General features: G+C 54.2%; 3 protein-coding genes across 3 annotated transcripts; 1 reads left to right on the top strand and 2 right to left on the bottom strand.

Annotated features, from left to right (window-relative positions):
- Positions 1-53: 53 nt before the first annotated feature.
- On the bottom strand, positions 54-9728 carry CNKSR1 (connector enhancer of kinase suppressor of Ras 1). Its single transcript, XM_054571490.1, has 21 exons — positions 9677-9728; positions 7147-7304; positions 6863-7044; positions 6165-6249; positions 5710-5751; positions 5522-5626; positions 4864-4923; positions 4696-4764; positions 4287-4388; positions 4133-4203; positions 3980-4053; positions 3743-3843; positions 3637-3667; positions 3068-3240; positions 2187-2260; positions 1947-2018; positions 1621-1694; positions 1403-1464; positions 1221-1320; positions 957-1138; positions 54-725 (listed from the first exon to the last, which is right to left on the bottom strand). The coding sequence occupies exons 1-21, from the start codon at positions 9726-9728 to the stop codon at positions 456-458; spliced, it is 2139 nt and encodes a 712-aa protein (XP_054427465.1). The 3' UTR covers positions 54-455.
- A 3482-nt stretch (positions 9729-13210) lies between these two features.
- ZNF593OS (ZNF593 opposite strand) lies at positions 13211-13676 on the top strand. Its single transcript, XM_054571489.1, has 2 exons — positions 13211-13255; positions 13530-13676. Exons 1-2 carry the CDS (start codon positions 13211-13213, stop codon positions 13674-13676), a joined length of 192 nt encoding a protein of 63 aa, XP_054427464.1.
- A 337-nt stretch (positions 13677-14013) lies between these two features.
- Positions 14014-14962, bottom strand: ZNF593 (zinc finger protein 593). The gene is made up of 3 exons (XM_054571488.1): positions 14693-14962; positions 14395-14457; positions 14014-14303 (listed from the first exon to the last, which is right to left on the bottom strand). The coding sequence occupies exons 1-3, from the start codon at positions 14890-14892 to the stop codon at positions 14162-14164; spliced, it is 405 nt and encodes a 134-aa protein (XP_054427463.1). The 5' UTR covers positions 14893-14962; the 3' UTR covers positions 14014-14161.
- Between the last annotated feature and the right edge of the window lie 985 nt (positions 14963-15947).

The following is a 15947-nucleotide window of genomic DNA, read 5'->3' as shown; positions in this document are numbered from 1 at the left end:
TCCTGATTCTAATTTGGAAGTCAAAGGCACATGTAAATCCATGTTAGCGAAATTGACTTTATTTGGTTGCAAAGTGTCTCTGTGTAAGGTGAAGAATGCCTATGCAGACTGGTTTGGGGAGGGGAAAAGTGCCATGGGCCTGAGGGAGACAGGTTCACGGCCCTGCAGGTCAGAGGATGGATGCGCGAGAGTTTCTTTCAGTCCAGCCTCCCATTCCTACGTTGGCAAGAGGGGAGAGGGCGGCACAGAGCTCACATCATCTTATCCCCATCCAGGGGAGAAGGGAGCAGAAATGGTGGATGCTCAGGGAGAGCGGTCAGCTTGGGGTAAAACCATGGACCTGTTTTACTTCTAAGCTTGAACAAAACCCAAGGCTGCTCTGTGCTAGATATGTTTGAGGCTGGAACGGAGGTGGTCCTCAGAGCCAGAGGTCAGGAGCCAGGCGCTGGCCAGGGTCAGAGGTCAGGAGGTTGGAGGTTGCTCTCCGGGGACAAGGAGCAGAGATGGGAGTGTTCCTCTGCGTCAGAGGGCAGGAGGTGGGAAGACTGTTCTCTGGAGTCAGAGGTCAGGACCTGGGAGCTGCCCTCAGCCTGCACCACTCCCCAGGCCCCCAGACTCTCGGAGTAGAGCTCCTGGTTCCGCTCTTTCCACCGTCGGAACTTCTCTCCAGTCAGCTCCGGGTCGCCCAGCACTTCCTCCAGGGCCTGCAGTTCTTGCAGCTTTGCCTGTGAGGAGAGTAGGGGCTAAGGGGCCATGATCACCTAGGAAGGGTGGCAGAGCCTGAGCCCAGAGCTGAGTGCTCAGAACGCAGCCCCCGGCCCAGTCTAGCCTGGGTCCTCAAATCAGTAACCTAGAACTTGGCCCAGTACATGGCTGAGCCCAGAGCCATGGGCCAGGAACCAGAGCCAAAAGGCTAGAGCCCAGCCCCTCGCCATGCCCAGTGTCCCACTGCTGACCTTGAGGGTGCTCTGTAGTGTTCTCACACGGTGCACTTGCTCATTGAGCTGGGGGTCGCGGTTGCGCCGCATGAAAGAGCTCCGCCATTGTTCATGAGTGAAGGGCTGGGGCTGGCCCAGGAGGGACAGGCCACCCTGCCTCAGTCCCCGTACCATTCCTTCCAACGCTCCTTCACTGTTGTCTGTGGGGGGGGTGTGGGGGGAGCAGGATAAGGGCGTGCCCACCCCAGCCCTCCATCTCAGCTCCCAACCCCAGCACAGCACCTGCTGGAAGGCCAAAGGAGGTCTGCGGGCTGCCCTGTGTAGGTGTGGCTGCTGGTGACATGTCTCCATGGAGTGGGCTCCTAGCTGGGGCAGGGCTGGGCTGCAGGCAGCATGAAGGAGAGAGGAAGGTATCAGTCTGAGCTCCACGACCTGCTATTTACCCCCACCAGTCCCCTACTCACCGAGGCTGAGAGGGACCCAACCTCATCGTCAGGGTCTTCTGCTTCCGTCTCACTGTAGCAGTCTGGGGTGGACAGGAGCAGTTGGGGAACCCACTAAACTTCACGGGGGTTTTGGAGGCCAGGAAGTGGGTTAGGGCATTTGAGTTCCCAGCTCCCATCCCAGGAAAGGCAAAGGCTCAGGGGAGACACAGTGAGACCCACCCCTGCAAGACACCCACCTTCCTCTCGGGGTAGGGAGGCCCGGCCTGGAGACTGGTACTTGGAAATGCAGGTAATGAGATGGCGCACCCACCTGTGTGTGGCGGGCGCAAATGGGTCTCAGGGAAGTTTCATTTACTGTATACCAAGGGCCTTTCTCCCATGTCATCTTTGGATTTAATCCTCAGAGCAACTCTGAGAGGTAGGAACTCTTATTAGCCCATTTTACAGACGATGAAACAGACTTAGAGAAATGCCTTGATCAAGCACCATCAGAGAGCTGAGGTTTGAATCCAGGCTCCCAAGCACTCATGTGGGAGTTTGGGGTGGGGGGGGTGGCACTCACATGCTCAGATCTGCCAGGGTATCAGCAGCAAAGATGAAGGGTTTGTACACATCGTGAGTGAGCTGGAACACACTGCCAGGGAGCAGAGGGACCACACTCAGCCTGGCTGTGCCCATCTGGAACCCAGAGAGGCTGCTCTGGGAATCCCAGCCCCCTGCGGCCCTCACCCCACCCGCACTGTTACCTTGTATCTTCCTTTCTCTCCCCACCACCCCTGGCCTATCACACCCAGGACTTAACTATTTTTTCTTCTGATCATGTCCACTTTCCAGACTGTAGTTGGAGACATTGATGAGGCCCTCAGCCTTCTCATCCTGCGGGGATGACAGTGAGGGTCAGCACGAAGCGCCAGTACCTTCGAGGTTCAGACTCCTCAGGCCACTTCCTGGGCTCTCTAACCACAAACCTCTCAGTAGCAGGAGCTCTGGGCAGGAATCTGGGGTGGGGGCAAGGAGTGTGACCAAGGGGTGCCTTTGGGCCAGGAAAGGGGAGCCAAACAGATCCAGAGAAATAGCCGCAGAAGAGGCCTGCTCCTGCATTCGTTCTGTCAATAGGCACCGGCGAAGCTGCTTCACACCGCTGAGCTCTGCAGAGGCTGTCCTCCCTCTGGCTTTCTCTTGCCTTTGTCTGACTAACCCTCAGACACTGACTTCACAGGGAGCCTTCACCACTCCTCAGGATCGACTGGCCATCTCTGTGGGCTCCCGCCCATCCCCTAGGCTTTTCCTTCATCATAGCATGTGTTCCCTGTACTGTCCTTGATTCACCCTCTCCCTCACCCTCCTAGTGTAGCAAGAACTGCCCAAGTCCTCCCTGTGTCTTCAGAGCCCAGCCCAGAGCTGAGTACACAGTAGGCACCTGAATGTTTGTTGAATGAATAAGCAATTGAACAAATGGCCTATCACTAAGATGGACCGAATAATAGAAGAGGAAGGACAGATGCTTTTACACACATAGTAGCCCATTTCTTTCTGAAGAGTGTCTCCATTTTAGAAGTACGAACACGGGCTTATGAGGGCTTGTGGCCCACCTGTGTGACCACAGATGAGAGTATATGGTGGGGTAGGAACAAGAACTGTAGTACAGGCGACTTGTTTGCTTACGTGTGTGTGGGGTCTCACCTGGGGCTGGCGGTACCAGTAGAGTGTGTGTCTCTTGAGCACAAACCAGCAGCGGCGCCAGCGAGGGCCCATGAAGCCACTGGGTACCTTGCGCAGCAGGAGCCAGCCGTCACAGTCTGGCAGGCCCAGCTCTCGGCATGACACCCGCCGGCGACTCAGCCGTGTCGCCACGCCTGCAGCAGCACAGCATGGCTGGTCAGCAAGGGGCTGGTAAGGCACCCTGGGCCCCCAAACCTGCTCCCTTGCCCACCATGAGCATCCCCAGCTGATGTTTCTGAACCCATATTCTGTGCTTGGAGTGTTACACCTGTTCAGCTCCAAGGAATGGCTCCCCATTTTAGAGATGAGGAAATCGAAGATCAGAGGACAAGCTGTTAGCTCAAAGTCACGGAACTTACAACAGGCCCAGGCTGGGAACATAGGTCTGTCTGGCCCAAGAAACAGAGCCCTTTCCAGAAGAGGCTGTGTGTAAAGTGTGTGTGGGGAGGAGGGGGGTGGTCTTGTAAAGGCTTCTAAGCTAAGAGCTTCTCCTGCCAGGGCACCCCCACACAGTCGGGTACATCTCATACCTTTTGATTTCTTCCGACCAGGGTCAGGACTCTGAAAGGACCATAGAGGGTTAGAGCAGGGCTGGGGTCCAGAGTCACGCCCCTCCTTGCAGATCCCTCAGCTTACCTTGTTTTCTGGGGGTCCACGAGTCTCTACTACCCCCTCTGGGGCTGTGGCTGGGGGAACAGGGGTGATAAGCAGGGGCTCCGGGTCAAGGGAGGCAGAGTCTGTTAGGGAAGGAGAAAAGAGGAGGGTCCACAAGCCAAGCCCCAGGCCTGGCAGTAGGGTGGGGGTACCAGAGTCCAGGGGTCAGAGCTAGGTCCTTCCTGGAGCATCTACCACCTTGTGGGGCTTTGAGACTACCTATTGAGGCAGAGCTGGGCCCAGGACTTGGATTTGAAGCCAGGTTGAAGTCAAAGACGTCTTTGGATGGGGCCCTAGGGAGAGGAGAGCAAGAGGCGATGAGATGAACCCATGGCTCCCCAAACGAGACGCACCCAGGGCAGAGCCTCTTACCTGGGGGAAAGTGGGTCCAGAGCCGGCGATGGGACCCTCAGCTGTGGGGAGCCCAGGGTCAGAGGAGGAGTCTGGGGAACAACCAGAAACAGGGTGATGTAGCTGGCGAAAGGAATCCAAAAGCAGGCTGAGGGCAGGGTCAGGTGGCAGGTACCTGTGGGGGTGTCTCTGGCACCGGGACCTTCTTCAGCACTAAGCTGACCCTGGCTGGCTCCCGGAACAGCTCCCTCAGTACATTCTTATGGGGCCAGCCCACCTGAGGGACAGGACAGGAGCAGTGGGCTGGACCAAGCTGCGCAGGAGGCTCTGACACAACCCAACAGTCCTCTCCCTTGGAGCACTCTCACCCTCCTGCTCTGCCTCACGGCTGCCTCCTCCAGAAAGCCTCCATGTGCGCCTTCACCCTGGCTCTGCTGAGGCCACTCTGGCCTGTGTGAGCTGGGTGATGTCAATGTAAGGCATCTCCTACAACCCTGGTCTCCCCTAGAGTCCCTCACCACCCACCAGCCCTGGGTTCTACTCCGTAACCCCTTCATTCCACCATTCCTCTCCTTCTCACTTACCACCACCTGCTCATTGACCTGGACGATCTCATCTCCAGGCAGGATCTGCAGCCGGAAGTTGGAGGGAACCTGGTGTGGAGGGGGAGCTCAGAGGGTGCGCCCTCCTAGGCCTGCAGCTGGCTTGGCTGGCAGGGGAAAGGGTGGCTGGAAAAGGTGTGGGGCACTCACCTGGGTGCCCACTCGGGACACGAAGTGCAGGCAGTTGCCAGTGGTGTGGATTTCCAGGCCCTGCAAAGGCAGAGGCTGCAGTCACTGAGGGTGCGGGGGCAGCAGGGCCAGTGGGCAGGACCCCTGCTGGGCAACAAAATTCTTGGGTGAGCAGAACTGGGGAAAGAGCTGGCCTCAAGCTGGCACTGCCCAACTTGCTGTGTGACTCGGCTTGTCACTCCCCTGTGCGCCTCTGTCTCCTCCTCCAAAAGGGTCAGGGGAGGTTGGGGTTGCTGACTTCTGAGGTATGAGATCCTCAGCGGCCCTCCTAAAGGGATGAGCAGGGAGGCCAGGGCAGGGACAGGGCTGGGGCTCTGGTTTTCCCGACTGAAGATATTAAAGCAGAAAAGTTCCTGTCCTCCCCGCTAACATTCCAGGTCTATGTCTCAGGGCTAGAATGTGTCACCTAAGACTACACGAGCTGTAGCCGCTCAGGCCTGGGGAAGGCTCTGAATAATGGTGAGACCCCTGGAAAGTCGTCTGGGCCTTTAAGATCTGAACAAGAAAAGGCCTTCTAGCCGTAACCACACAGAATTCTATGGAATCCTGGAACCATGTGTCAGGGCCCAGGCCAGGCTGCCAAGAGGTGAGAGGTGAGAGGTAAGAGGTCAGAGCTCACCAAAGGACTGTCCAGCTGCACACACTCTAACACAGCCCTCTGCTCCAGCAGTTCCTGGGGGCTGTAGCTCAGGATGTTGTGGCAGATCCCAGCCACGTGGCTGCACTGGGGGACAGGGAGCAGGATATCTAGCCTGATCCCTACCCACTGCACCCCACCTCCACTCCCCCCCGCACGCACACACTTACAATCCTCAGGACTTGGCTCTCCTTCTCAGCTGCTGGGCAGTCCTGGAAGCGGTGAGAGTGGGGGCCTTCCCTAAGTGGGGGCACTGCCTTCTCCGGAGGGCAGGGTGGGTTCCCTGCAGTTCCTGCCCCCACCCGCCGCCGCACCCTGGCCCCCTTCCCAGAAATACATGGCCTCACTTTGGCCCCGAGGTCTCCCCCGGGGCACTGCACCCCTAGGAGTCACCACACGTGCCCTCCTCCCTTCCCTTCCTGAGAGCCAAACCTCCGGGGTGCCCCCGCCAGGCAGGAGACCCCATGCCCCCGCTGCCCCCTACCCAGTGGCTGGCCACTTCTCTTCCTGCTCTCGCCTCTTCCTGCCCTCATGCCCGATCTTGTGCTGATTCACAGGTTATAAAAAGCTCTCGCCTGGCTTGGTCTCTATAGCCTGGGCCAAGCCTGGCCCCTGGTTATCCTACCTCCTGCAAGGCCTGGCCCAGCTTCCTGCACAACTCCCCAATCTCCTGGCAGGTGGAGAAGTCGTTTAAGTGGGAGAAGAGGTACCTAGCAGGAGAAAGGGTGGAACAGTGGTTAGCACGCTGTTTAACAGTCAAGTCACAAAAGCACTCAGAGCCGACTACTCATCAGAGACCTGGGGATAATACCTACTCTGATGGGTTTTGGTTTAGAGTAAAGGAGATGACTGATACCACTAAAGAGCTTAGCACAGGACTTGTTTGCCAGGCACCTAATACTGCCAGGTTCTGTTTAGGCACTGGGGAGATAGAAGTTAAACACATAATTCCATCGATACTGATTTAACTTCGACTGCTGTGAGGTGGAGGGAGCTCTGACAGTATATAATAGTGAAGGCTTCCCTGAGGAGGTGACACTTGTGCTGGAACCTGTGGGACAAGCAGCAACCAGTGAAGGGAGAGGAAAAACTCTCCATCCAACATTGTTGAAATGACCACTAAGATTACAAGCTGGGAGGCAGGGGGGAACCCAGGCATCCCAGCGCCCCTGCACAGATCAGCTAACCTCTTTGCCATGTTCCACCTTATCTGAGCAGAGCCAAGCTCTGTTTTTTGCCCCCCAGGCCTTGAGGAGGACAAGGACGAGAAGGGTCCCCTCACCCAGTCACCCCAACCCGCACCCTAGGAGGAACGTGAGGTACCTGTTGAGCCAGAAAAGGAGGGTACGGGCCTCACGCACCAGATCCACAGCCGCACTGAGGACATCAGCAGGGGGCTCGCCACAGCCCTCCAGGCGGCCTTGGACTAAGCTCTGGAAGACACGGGTCCCCTCCAGCAGCCCCTCTGTCAGGCTCTGCAGGTTCTCTGTCTGTAGCCCCGAGCTCTGTGCCAGAGAGGGAGCAGGTCACCTCCCTGGCAGTGGCCAGCCCACCAGACACCCCCAGGTGGGTGGAAACTGCTGCCAATGTAGCCACCACTCACTCACCAGGGCCCGGAGTTGTTCTACTCCTTCCAGGATGAGCTCCTGGTGGCCCAGAGGCCACACGGTCAAAGCCTCAAGACTACGGGGGCAGAGTTGGAGCAGGTACTTGCCAGGCAGCTGCCAGTCCTCAAAGCAGTAGTCCTGCAGGGAATCATCGAGGCCTGGAGGGACAGCAGGGGTCAGCATAGGGGAGCCAGGGGTGTCGGGAACTCTCTGGCCACTTCTCCACTCCCATAAAGCCCTGTTCCCTCCCATCGGTTCCTAATAGCAACCCTGAGAACTAGGCTGCATTCTGCCCATTTCACAGATGAGACTACTAAGCTGAGAAGCAGGATAGTTTAGGGCAGTGGCTCTCCAAGGGTGGTCCCCAGACCAGCAGCAGCAGCCTCACTGGTGAGCTGGCTAGATACGAAGTTTTGGCCCCATCCCTCACCTGCTACATCACTCGGGTGGGGCCCAGCAGCTCACAGTTCAACAAATACTCCAGGTGTTCTGAATAGGGATTGTCTACTGAACAGGGATTAGGAACATGGATGGGTCTTTGGAGTCAGGGAGACCTGAGTGCCAGCACTTGAGCAAGTAATTTCTTTTCAAATCCTCACCCAAGGATATATATGTATTGATTTTAGAGAGAGGGAAAGGGGGGAGAGAGAAAGAACATTGATCAGTTGCTCCCCAGATGAGCTCAAACCAGGGATCAAACCCATAACCTAGGTATGTGCCCTGACCGGGGATCAAACCCACAACCTTTTGGTGTTTCCTCACATGTAAATGGTGATAATAAAAGCACCTACGTTCCAATCATGTGGAAATGACATATGTGTCAAACACTTGACCCATTTCTTGGTTTGTGGTTGACAGTAACAGCCCCAGTATTATTATCACCAGACTTTTTATCATGGTCTTTAAGGCCTGGTATGATCAGGCTGCCCCCTGCCTCTTCAGTCTCATCACTTGACATAGGCCCTCAAACTCAACACTTCAGATCCAGGGCACCAGCCCCCTGAAGCTCCTGGAATGATCTTTTGTCTCAGGGTCTTTGCAGGTGCTACTCCTTCTGCCTGGACTGTTCTTCCAGCTTTTTCATTCCCTTTTTCATCTAACTCCCTCCAGGAGGCGTTCGACAACTCCCCCGGCTGGGCCGGGGGCAGCTTCTGCTCCCACTGCCTAGTGTGCCTCCAGAAACCCCTGTGATTGGGCACAGCCTCTCCCACTTTATCAAGACTGGACCTTCAATAACCACCTCTAACTCCAGCCCTTGCCTGGCACAAGGTAAACTCTCAAAAATAAGAAAAGTACCTATTGAACGCTTACTATAAGCTGAGCAACATTTTAAGGGCTTTAAACATATTCAGACATCTGAGCTTCACCAAACCTAGCAGGTAGAGACTGCTGTCATTCCCATTTTATAGATGGGAAAACTGATACAAATAAAGGTTAACAGTTTGCTTGCTCTTTGAAGGAATTCCTGCCATTCCAAGAAAGCCAGGTTCCTTCCCTGGAGAAGTTGTGTGTGATCAACAGTTCTCCCTTGTTCCTTGTGTAACATTAAGAGCACTGGGCAGGAGTTCATAAACCTGTTACTCCATGGCTATAGGCCCTTGAGCAACTTCTTTCCCATGTACAGTGAATGTGCCGTGCTGTCTCTCAGCAGACCCTGACTTTGAGCTACACGTTCTAGGCACTTGTCATGATTGTCTCATTTTACGCACCTCATGACACCAGTGTTGTTATTCTTACTTACTGGAGAGGAAAACTGAGACCTATGGTCACAGAACTGGTGAGTGGACGGGCTGGGCCTAAAACCCAGTCTGGGAGTCTGAATTCAACCCTGAATCCCTGCTTTTATGAGGTCCGGTTACCCTGAACCTGACCCTAGTGTACTCCTGTCCCCGGCACTCCCCCTTCCCGTCCCCCTCTGGGAGAAGCCTCCTGACTTGTCTTCCCCTCCCACCAGCATGTCAGAGGTCTTCACTTCTGTGAGTGTGGTGGCATGTCTGGGCCCTTTCCCACCCATTTGGGCTCACTGAACCTGGGGCATCTCCCGTGGAGAGCCCTGGGGAGGGAGGGGCTGCGCCAACGCTTTCGTCGACGCTGGGAGCATCGGTGGAGAGAAGGGGAAAAGGGCCGGCCCTATTCCAAAGCCTGAGCAAATCACTTCCTGGCTCAATGCGTCAGTTTCCGCTTCCGATAAATGGGTTTAATAACAGCTCTCTACACTTTGGGTCGGAAGGAAGATGAAGACAGTGGGTGTGGGCCGCGATGGGGCCGTACCCCTCTGTTTTCGTTACACCCGCCGCCTCCCCGTCTCCAGCCTCGCAGTCTCTTGGGATGCTCGAGGCAAGGGAGACCCCTTTAGGTTCCTCGGGCCTCCTGGGCTCATCTCTGCCAGGCACAGTATCACATGCAGGGCAGACGCTTATAAATAGTTGTTGGCAGACAAACCAACTGACAGCCTCAGCAGGCCCTTTTCCTTTTACCTCTGCCAGTCCTAATGCCCCTCAAAGTCCGACTCTGCCCCGGCTCCACCCACCTCTCAGCCAGGCTGCCACCTTCCCGGGGGTCCAGGTCTCTACTGGCTCCATGGCGGAGTCTGCCGGTTGGGATGGGCACCAGCTCCGTCCCGCCAGCGCAGGAATTTCCGCTCCCAGAGCCCAGGGCTGGGGAGGGGCCGGGTTGGGCACTGGGCGGAGCCACCGGCATACCTGGGCCCACGTGACTGGCCAGGTGCGGCACTGAGTCAGCCATTGGCCCACTGCCTGTCCGCCTCCCCTGCGCCCTTCAGGCATCCCTAGGCTGTTGGGCTGCTTGGTCCGGGGGCGGTGCCATTGGCGTGTGAACTATGTGACCTCAGAACTGGCCTGGGGTCCCGCCCCAAACTGGCCTCACAAGTCCAGGCCTTGAAAAAAAGGGTCTCCTCAAAAAGAGGCTGAAAAGTGAACAGTGAGGGGAGCAGCAAAGCACAGCTCTGCAGCTTGTTAGCTGCGGTACCAGAGGATAACGTACCCGCCTTTCATCAGTTTTCCTGTCTGTAAAATGGGCTGCTACGCAGAATCCCCGAACTAATAGCTCTAAGTCTTTTAGAGTAGGGGTTTTAGCCCCTATCTTTTTGTACCATGAACCCTAATGGCAATCTGGTGAAATCTCTGGACCCTTATGCAAAATAAGAATTTTAAAAGCATAAAAACAAAATGCTAAAGATTACATGGAGGACAATTAGTATAAAAATATGCTAAAAACACAAATTTATAACATGGTTATGTTTTTATTAGCATTAAATAACAAGACTGGCAGGTTATTTAAGTTACAACCTTTTCTAATAACATCAGTGTGTTGCTCAGCTTGAATAAGAACATTAAACTGAGGGGTGGTCTTTGACTTAACCTCAAACAAATTGATCAGCAAACAACTAAAGACAGAGAACGCAAGGAAGTAATGGAGAAACCTGGGTTACTGATACAAAAATAGGAGGATTCACCATTTGGACACTGACCGTCTATGTGTCCCAATCTATAACACCTGTGTTGTATGAGTGTCTGAAACAAAGTGCAATGTAATGGTGGGTTAAAAACTATGAGGATTTTGAAATAGTTGTGGACATAAATGTTTTGAGACACTTGTAATAATCACAATTTGATATGAAAATCTGTGATTTTTATTGGATACAAAGCCACAGATACTGCTAACACTTCAATCCATATGGAAGGAAATGGCAAATTTTGGTTAAAGGTTAGTGAATATGTATTATATATATATATTCACCTATATAGGTTAGTGAATATATATTCCAAGTTTATGGGCCCCTGAATTCTGAAGCCCAGGTTAAGAGCCTTCCTCTGAGAACAACGCCTAAAATATACTAAATGTTTGCAGTTCTCATCATTGGCAGAAGCTAGCCCAGCCAGGGGGCTCCTGAGACTTCGGAATCAGAATCAGGTCTACTTGCTTTAAGACTGAGCCAAAACTCTATCCCACTCTGAACTTGTTTTTTCTTCCTTAAAAGGGGTACACCTAGACCTTAGTGCTGTGAGGAGGTTCTTTAAGTATTTTGAAAATCTATAACATGAAGTAGAGTTATTGCTTTAATATTATGGGGAGGCCTTCCTAGAGCTATCCCTATGACTGTGTCACCTAATTCAAAATCTCTGCCAGTGCCCCAAAACCTGGCTTTCAAAGCCTATCATTATTTCACCTGTAACCAAGACCTAAAGTCTACATTTGGCCCACAGATGCCCAAATTTAGTGTGTGTGTTTTCATCATTTAATAAGTTCAGATACAAATTGAGTTGTCTGGAACTTGGCCAGCTCAGCTGACCCCATCTCACCTTCACACATCCTATCAAACACGAGTGCAGATCGTCAGCTGCTTCCTTCAAAGGGGACTCCCTTCCTGGCTCAGTGCATGTTTCTTCTCCTGAAAATGGGTTTAATAACAGCCCTCTATGCCCAGCTCAGGCCCCAGCAGGACTAGCTCCCTCATTTGTGAATCGGGAGGCTCCAGATTTGCAACATGGCCGCCACCTCTCTGGCTTCGTACTTTGCCTCACATTCTCATGCCCTGCGCTAGGTGCCCCCTCCAACCCTCCTCCATGCTGAGACCTCTTTTTTCCTTTTTTTTTCTTTTTTTTTTCTTTTTTTTTTTTTTTGCCTCTTTCTTCCTACAACAGCCTCCCTATGGCAGATCCATCTCCACTATCCTGATGTCATCAGACACATATCCTGAGCTGGCACAAGATACAGAAGTGAGAAGCCACCCAGCCTCTGGCCTCCCTCAACTCACAATCCTGTAGGGGAGCAACAGACAAGAACTTACCACTTGTACTCATGTACTCCCCTAGGAGTGGAGGCCTAACAACCACAACAGTGTCTATACTCTGTATCGCTGGCACCTGGCAGGGCAAGGCAGTTAGGAGCATAATAAATGACAGCTTCTATTTTTTTTTTAAGATTTCACTTATTTATTTTTAGAGAGAGGAGGAGGGAGAGGAACATTAATGTGTGGTTGCCTCTCATTCACCCCTCACTGGGGACCTGGCCTGAAGCCCAGGCATGTGCCATGACTGGGAATCGAACCACTGACCCTTTGGTTCACAGGTTGACACTCAATCCACTGAGCCACACCAGCCAGGGCAGCAGCTTCTATTTTTCAAGGTAGTTTTATGAGGTTTACAAAAGTTCTTTTCACATATTTGCTGTAAAAATTTCAAAGGTCATTACATAACTGTAGGCCATTAAGTAAAAGGAGGACCTTTCCAGCATATCTTTAGCTCATTCCCCAATGGGGACCACTGTTAAGTATGTACTCTACATACTCTTCTGCAAATGTTTTTTTTTTTTAATTTTATGAGATAATCAGTGCAAAGTGAAATAACAGAATACATGTACTTAAAATACTGTTGTCTATGATGTACTAAAAAATAGTAAGCCTTCTTAATCAGTATATGCAAACCTTTTGTTATTGTTCCCAAGCTGAGGGTAGGAAAGTCCCTGCAGGACTCCACGTTGGGGAAAGGGGCAATACGTGCTCTCTCCAAACATGAAGTGGTTGATCCAGCCAAAACCAATTAAAAAAGGAGCACTACTTTTGGGGGAGGGTTAGGGCACCCTTTCCCTCCTTTGCTGAGAGCTGATTGGTAACATCCAGTCATCTGAGATAGGGCTGGGGCCAGGACAAGGGCTGCGGAAGCCCTCCCAATACCTGGCACAGGCCTGAGACTCCTGAGTGCTGTCAGGCAAGGCCTCTCCTGGCTGCCCAGTGTGGCCTCCTGGGTGGGTGTGGGAGGCGCTGCTCAGGCCTGATGCTGATCTTTCCTGACAGCTGCTCCTAAGGCTGGCCTGGCAGGCAGGCGGGGGAAGGGACCAGATTTAAAGGTGCAGCTGCCCCACCCCTCGCCAGACCTGGGAGGGCAGACTCTGGTGAGCATCCACTGAAGGCATGGTTCTCATGCACATCAGAGGTCAGGAACCTCTCTGCCCCGGTATTTCCACTTCTTGGTACCATGAACACCACTGGTCTTCACTCCTGCTTCCACTCCACAGGCTGCCAGGGAGACTAGTGGCATCTACAATGCAATTTCGGCGCCTGACCCCTGGCTACTTCCGGGTTCTACAGGCAAGTACCCCTAACTTACGGTTCTTGGCACCGACCCTTTCCTCCCCCTACCATGGCTGGGTTGTCAGCCCCAACAGCCACAGAATGTTGTCACGTTTCCTGCCGCCTGAGCAGCCAGGGCCTAGATGGGCACTGAAGCGAGAGGGACTGGGGTGGAATCTCCCGGGGGGAGCAATGGCGGCCATATCTCCTCCACCAGGCTGTACTTTCTCAGTACCTTCCCTTATTAGAAGTCTCAGCTGATCCCTCAGGTGGACCCTCTGTACATCCCTAGATGCAGGTAGCTGGGGAGCTGAAGGCAGAGCCACGGAGTCCACTGGCTGGGGTTGTGGCTACACTGCTGGCTGTCCTTGGACTGGGTGGCTCCTGCTATGCTGTCTGGAAGATGGTGGGGCAACAGCCACCGCCACAGGCCCCATGAGGAAGTGGGAAGCTTCTCACCTGAGCCCTGGGAGGTAGGTACCTTAGCAGGGACTACAATCTTTGGAATCCCACTTCTTTTCTGCCCTCATTGGAAGCAGTGCAATATAAAGGTTTATATCCTACCCCCTTCCCCTTCCTACTGCACCCGAGCTCTGCCTGGGGGCTCCAGCTTGGATGCCAGGACCCCCTGGGGGAAGGCAAGGATGCAGGTTCCAAAGCTAGAGCAAATAGGGAACAGGCAGCCTGGGTTCTGCACACAAGAATAGTGGAGAAATCATTAGAGGGTAGAAGTTAGGCAAGTGGCCTGGAGATTAGGGAGTGGGAAACAAGCACTCTTTATCCAGTTCCTTTATTTGACGGGGAGGGCGCCCAGAAGAGGCCATCCACTCAACAAACCCAGGGCCAAAAAAGGTTGGCACAGTCTCTCCGAGCCCTGCATCACTGTCCATGGGCAGTTCCTCTGCTTTGCATCCTCAGGCCGTGTCAGGTAGATGTATCCATCTCAGGGACCTCAGTGGATATTTCTGTGGGCACTGCCAGCCTCTGGGCGGGCACATAGGAGCCCATACCCGCTGCCCTCTCAGCCTCTTCCTGAGTGTAGGGTTCCACACTCAGCTGCTTTAGCCTGGGAGGAAAAAGAGGAGTTGGGAGCTGCGCAGATGAGAGCCCTGTAAACCAGGCACCCATCCATTAATTCTCTCCTTATTCCTTCATACCTTTTCTTGTGGTCTTTGGATCGGAAGTGGGTCTTCAGGTTGGCGGAATCGATGAAGTACCTCCTATAGGGATGAGGGGTAAGAGGAGAGTGAAGGGGTGATTGATGCCTCTCGGGTACGTCTATCTTCCTGACCATATCTCATTCCCTGACGCCAAGCTTCGGGTCTGAAGGGATCGGAGGCCCGCAGACCCATGGGTCCCAAGAGCGGGGACTCGCAGACCCGGGCCTGGACCTCACAGCCCTGGCTTATACCACAGACCCTATTCCTCCCAAAGCTGGGCCCTGCCGAGACTTACGCGCAGGCCAGGCAGCGATACAGGCCGCCCCCTGGCAGGTCGGGATCGGGTTGGGCACCCGGGTCTGGCCAGGGCCGTGAGGGAACCTGGGGCCGCAGCTCGCGGTGAATCTCATCCAGATCCGGCCGCCGCCGCTTCGCCTTCATCTGGCGGGCCAGGGAGTGCGCTCGGTGCGCACCAGTCCGGCGGGAGCGACCCATGGCTGGTGACAGCGGAACCAGAGGGCTCAGAGACTTTCACGTGCGGGCGCTTCCGGACTGTTCGATGACGTCATGTGACGCCCGGGGGCGGGGCAGGCTCGAGCAGACCGTGTTTGATGGCGTCACTCGCGTGGTCCGCGCCTTGAGCGACCTCAGGCGGTCGTAAATGTCAGTGACGGTGCCTGGGGGAGTGCCCAACGAAATGTCCTAACCCGTGGACGTGAGGCCTTTCGGGTCATCCCTTGGGGTGAGGGTAGGGTGGGGTGGGGTGGGGTGAGGCGGGGCGGGGCGTGCTCTTGGGGGATTCCTGTGCGTCCGGCTGCCCTGCCTGCCCCGCCTGCCCCGCACCACCTATCTGAGGATTATCCATTGGCCCCATCTCTCCTTCCTGGTTCCTAGGTCCAAGACTACACGGTAGAGGAGGGACATGCTTTAAGTCTTCAGTGTCTCAGGAGACACTGAAAAATGTCTGTGATGTGAATAAATTAATAAATGAATGAGTGAGTAAGTGTGGGATTCCGGTCCCCATAGGGCTTCCTGAGACACCTCCATTCCCTGACAAATCCTAGCCCCTTCTCACCGCTTCCCAATTATCCCCTCTGTGTCCATCCCCATCCACCCCTAGCCAAATCCCCGAGAAAGGGGTGGAAGGGGTGTTCCTCCCCAGATATCACAGTGCTCAGACATTCTGTCACACTTAAGAGGGATCAGCTCCTTCCACAAGAAAAGGAGGTGCTTGTAGGAAGGCCTCCCATCTTTGCTCCCTTTCTCTGAGCCCAGGACTCCCATGCGTGGGCTGGCAGCAAAGGCAGAGAGAGAGAGAGAGAGAGAGATACAGCCTAGGTGTTGGGGGCTCAGAGTGGAGAGAGGGCCAGAGAACCCTTTTCCCATTCACTGGGTCCTGATGCCTTGGAGGCTGACCAGAGGAGCTCAGCAATAATTCAGCAGCTCCAGCTCTTTGGAACCTGTTGCCAGGAAACAGGGAGACTGGCACGTGCATCCCTGGGGAATCAGTTTCCAGCCCAGACAAAGCAGTGAAATATAAGCCCAAGGAA

The sequence above is a fragment of the Pteronotus mesoamericanus genome, unplaced genomic scaffold, assembly GCF_021234165.1.
Source record: "Pteronotus mesoamericanus isolate MK-2021 breed Mesoamerican mustached bat unplaced genomic scaffold, CSHL_Meso_final contig_221, whole genome shotgun sequence".
Taxonomy (NCBI): Eukaryota; Metazoa; Chordata; class Mammalia; order Chiroptera; family Mormoopidae; genus Pteronotus; species Pteronotus mesoamericanus.
This window is presented reverse-complemented; position numbering and strand designations above follow the sequence as displayed.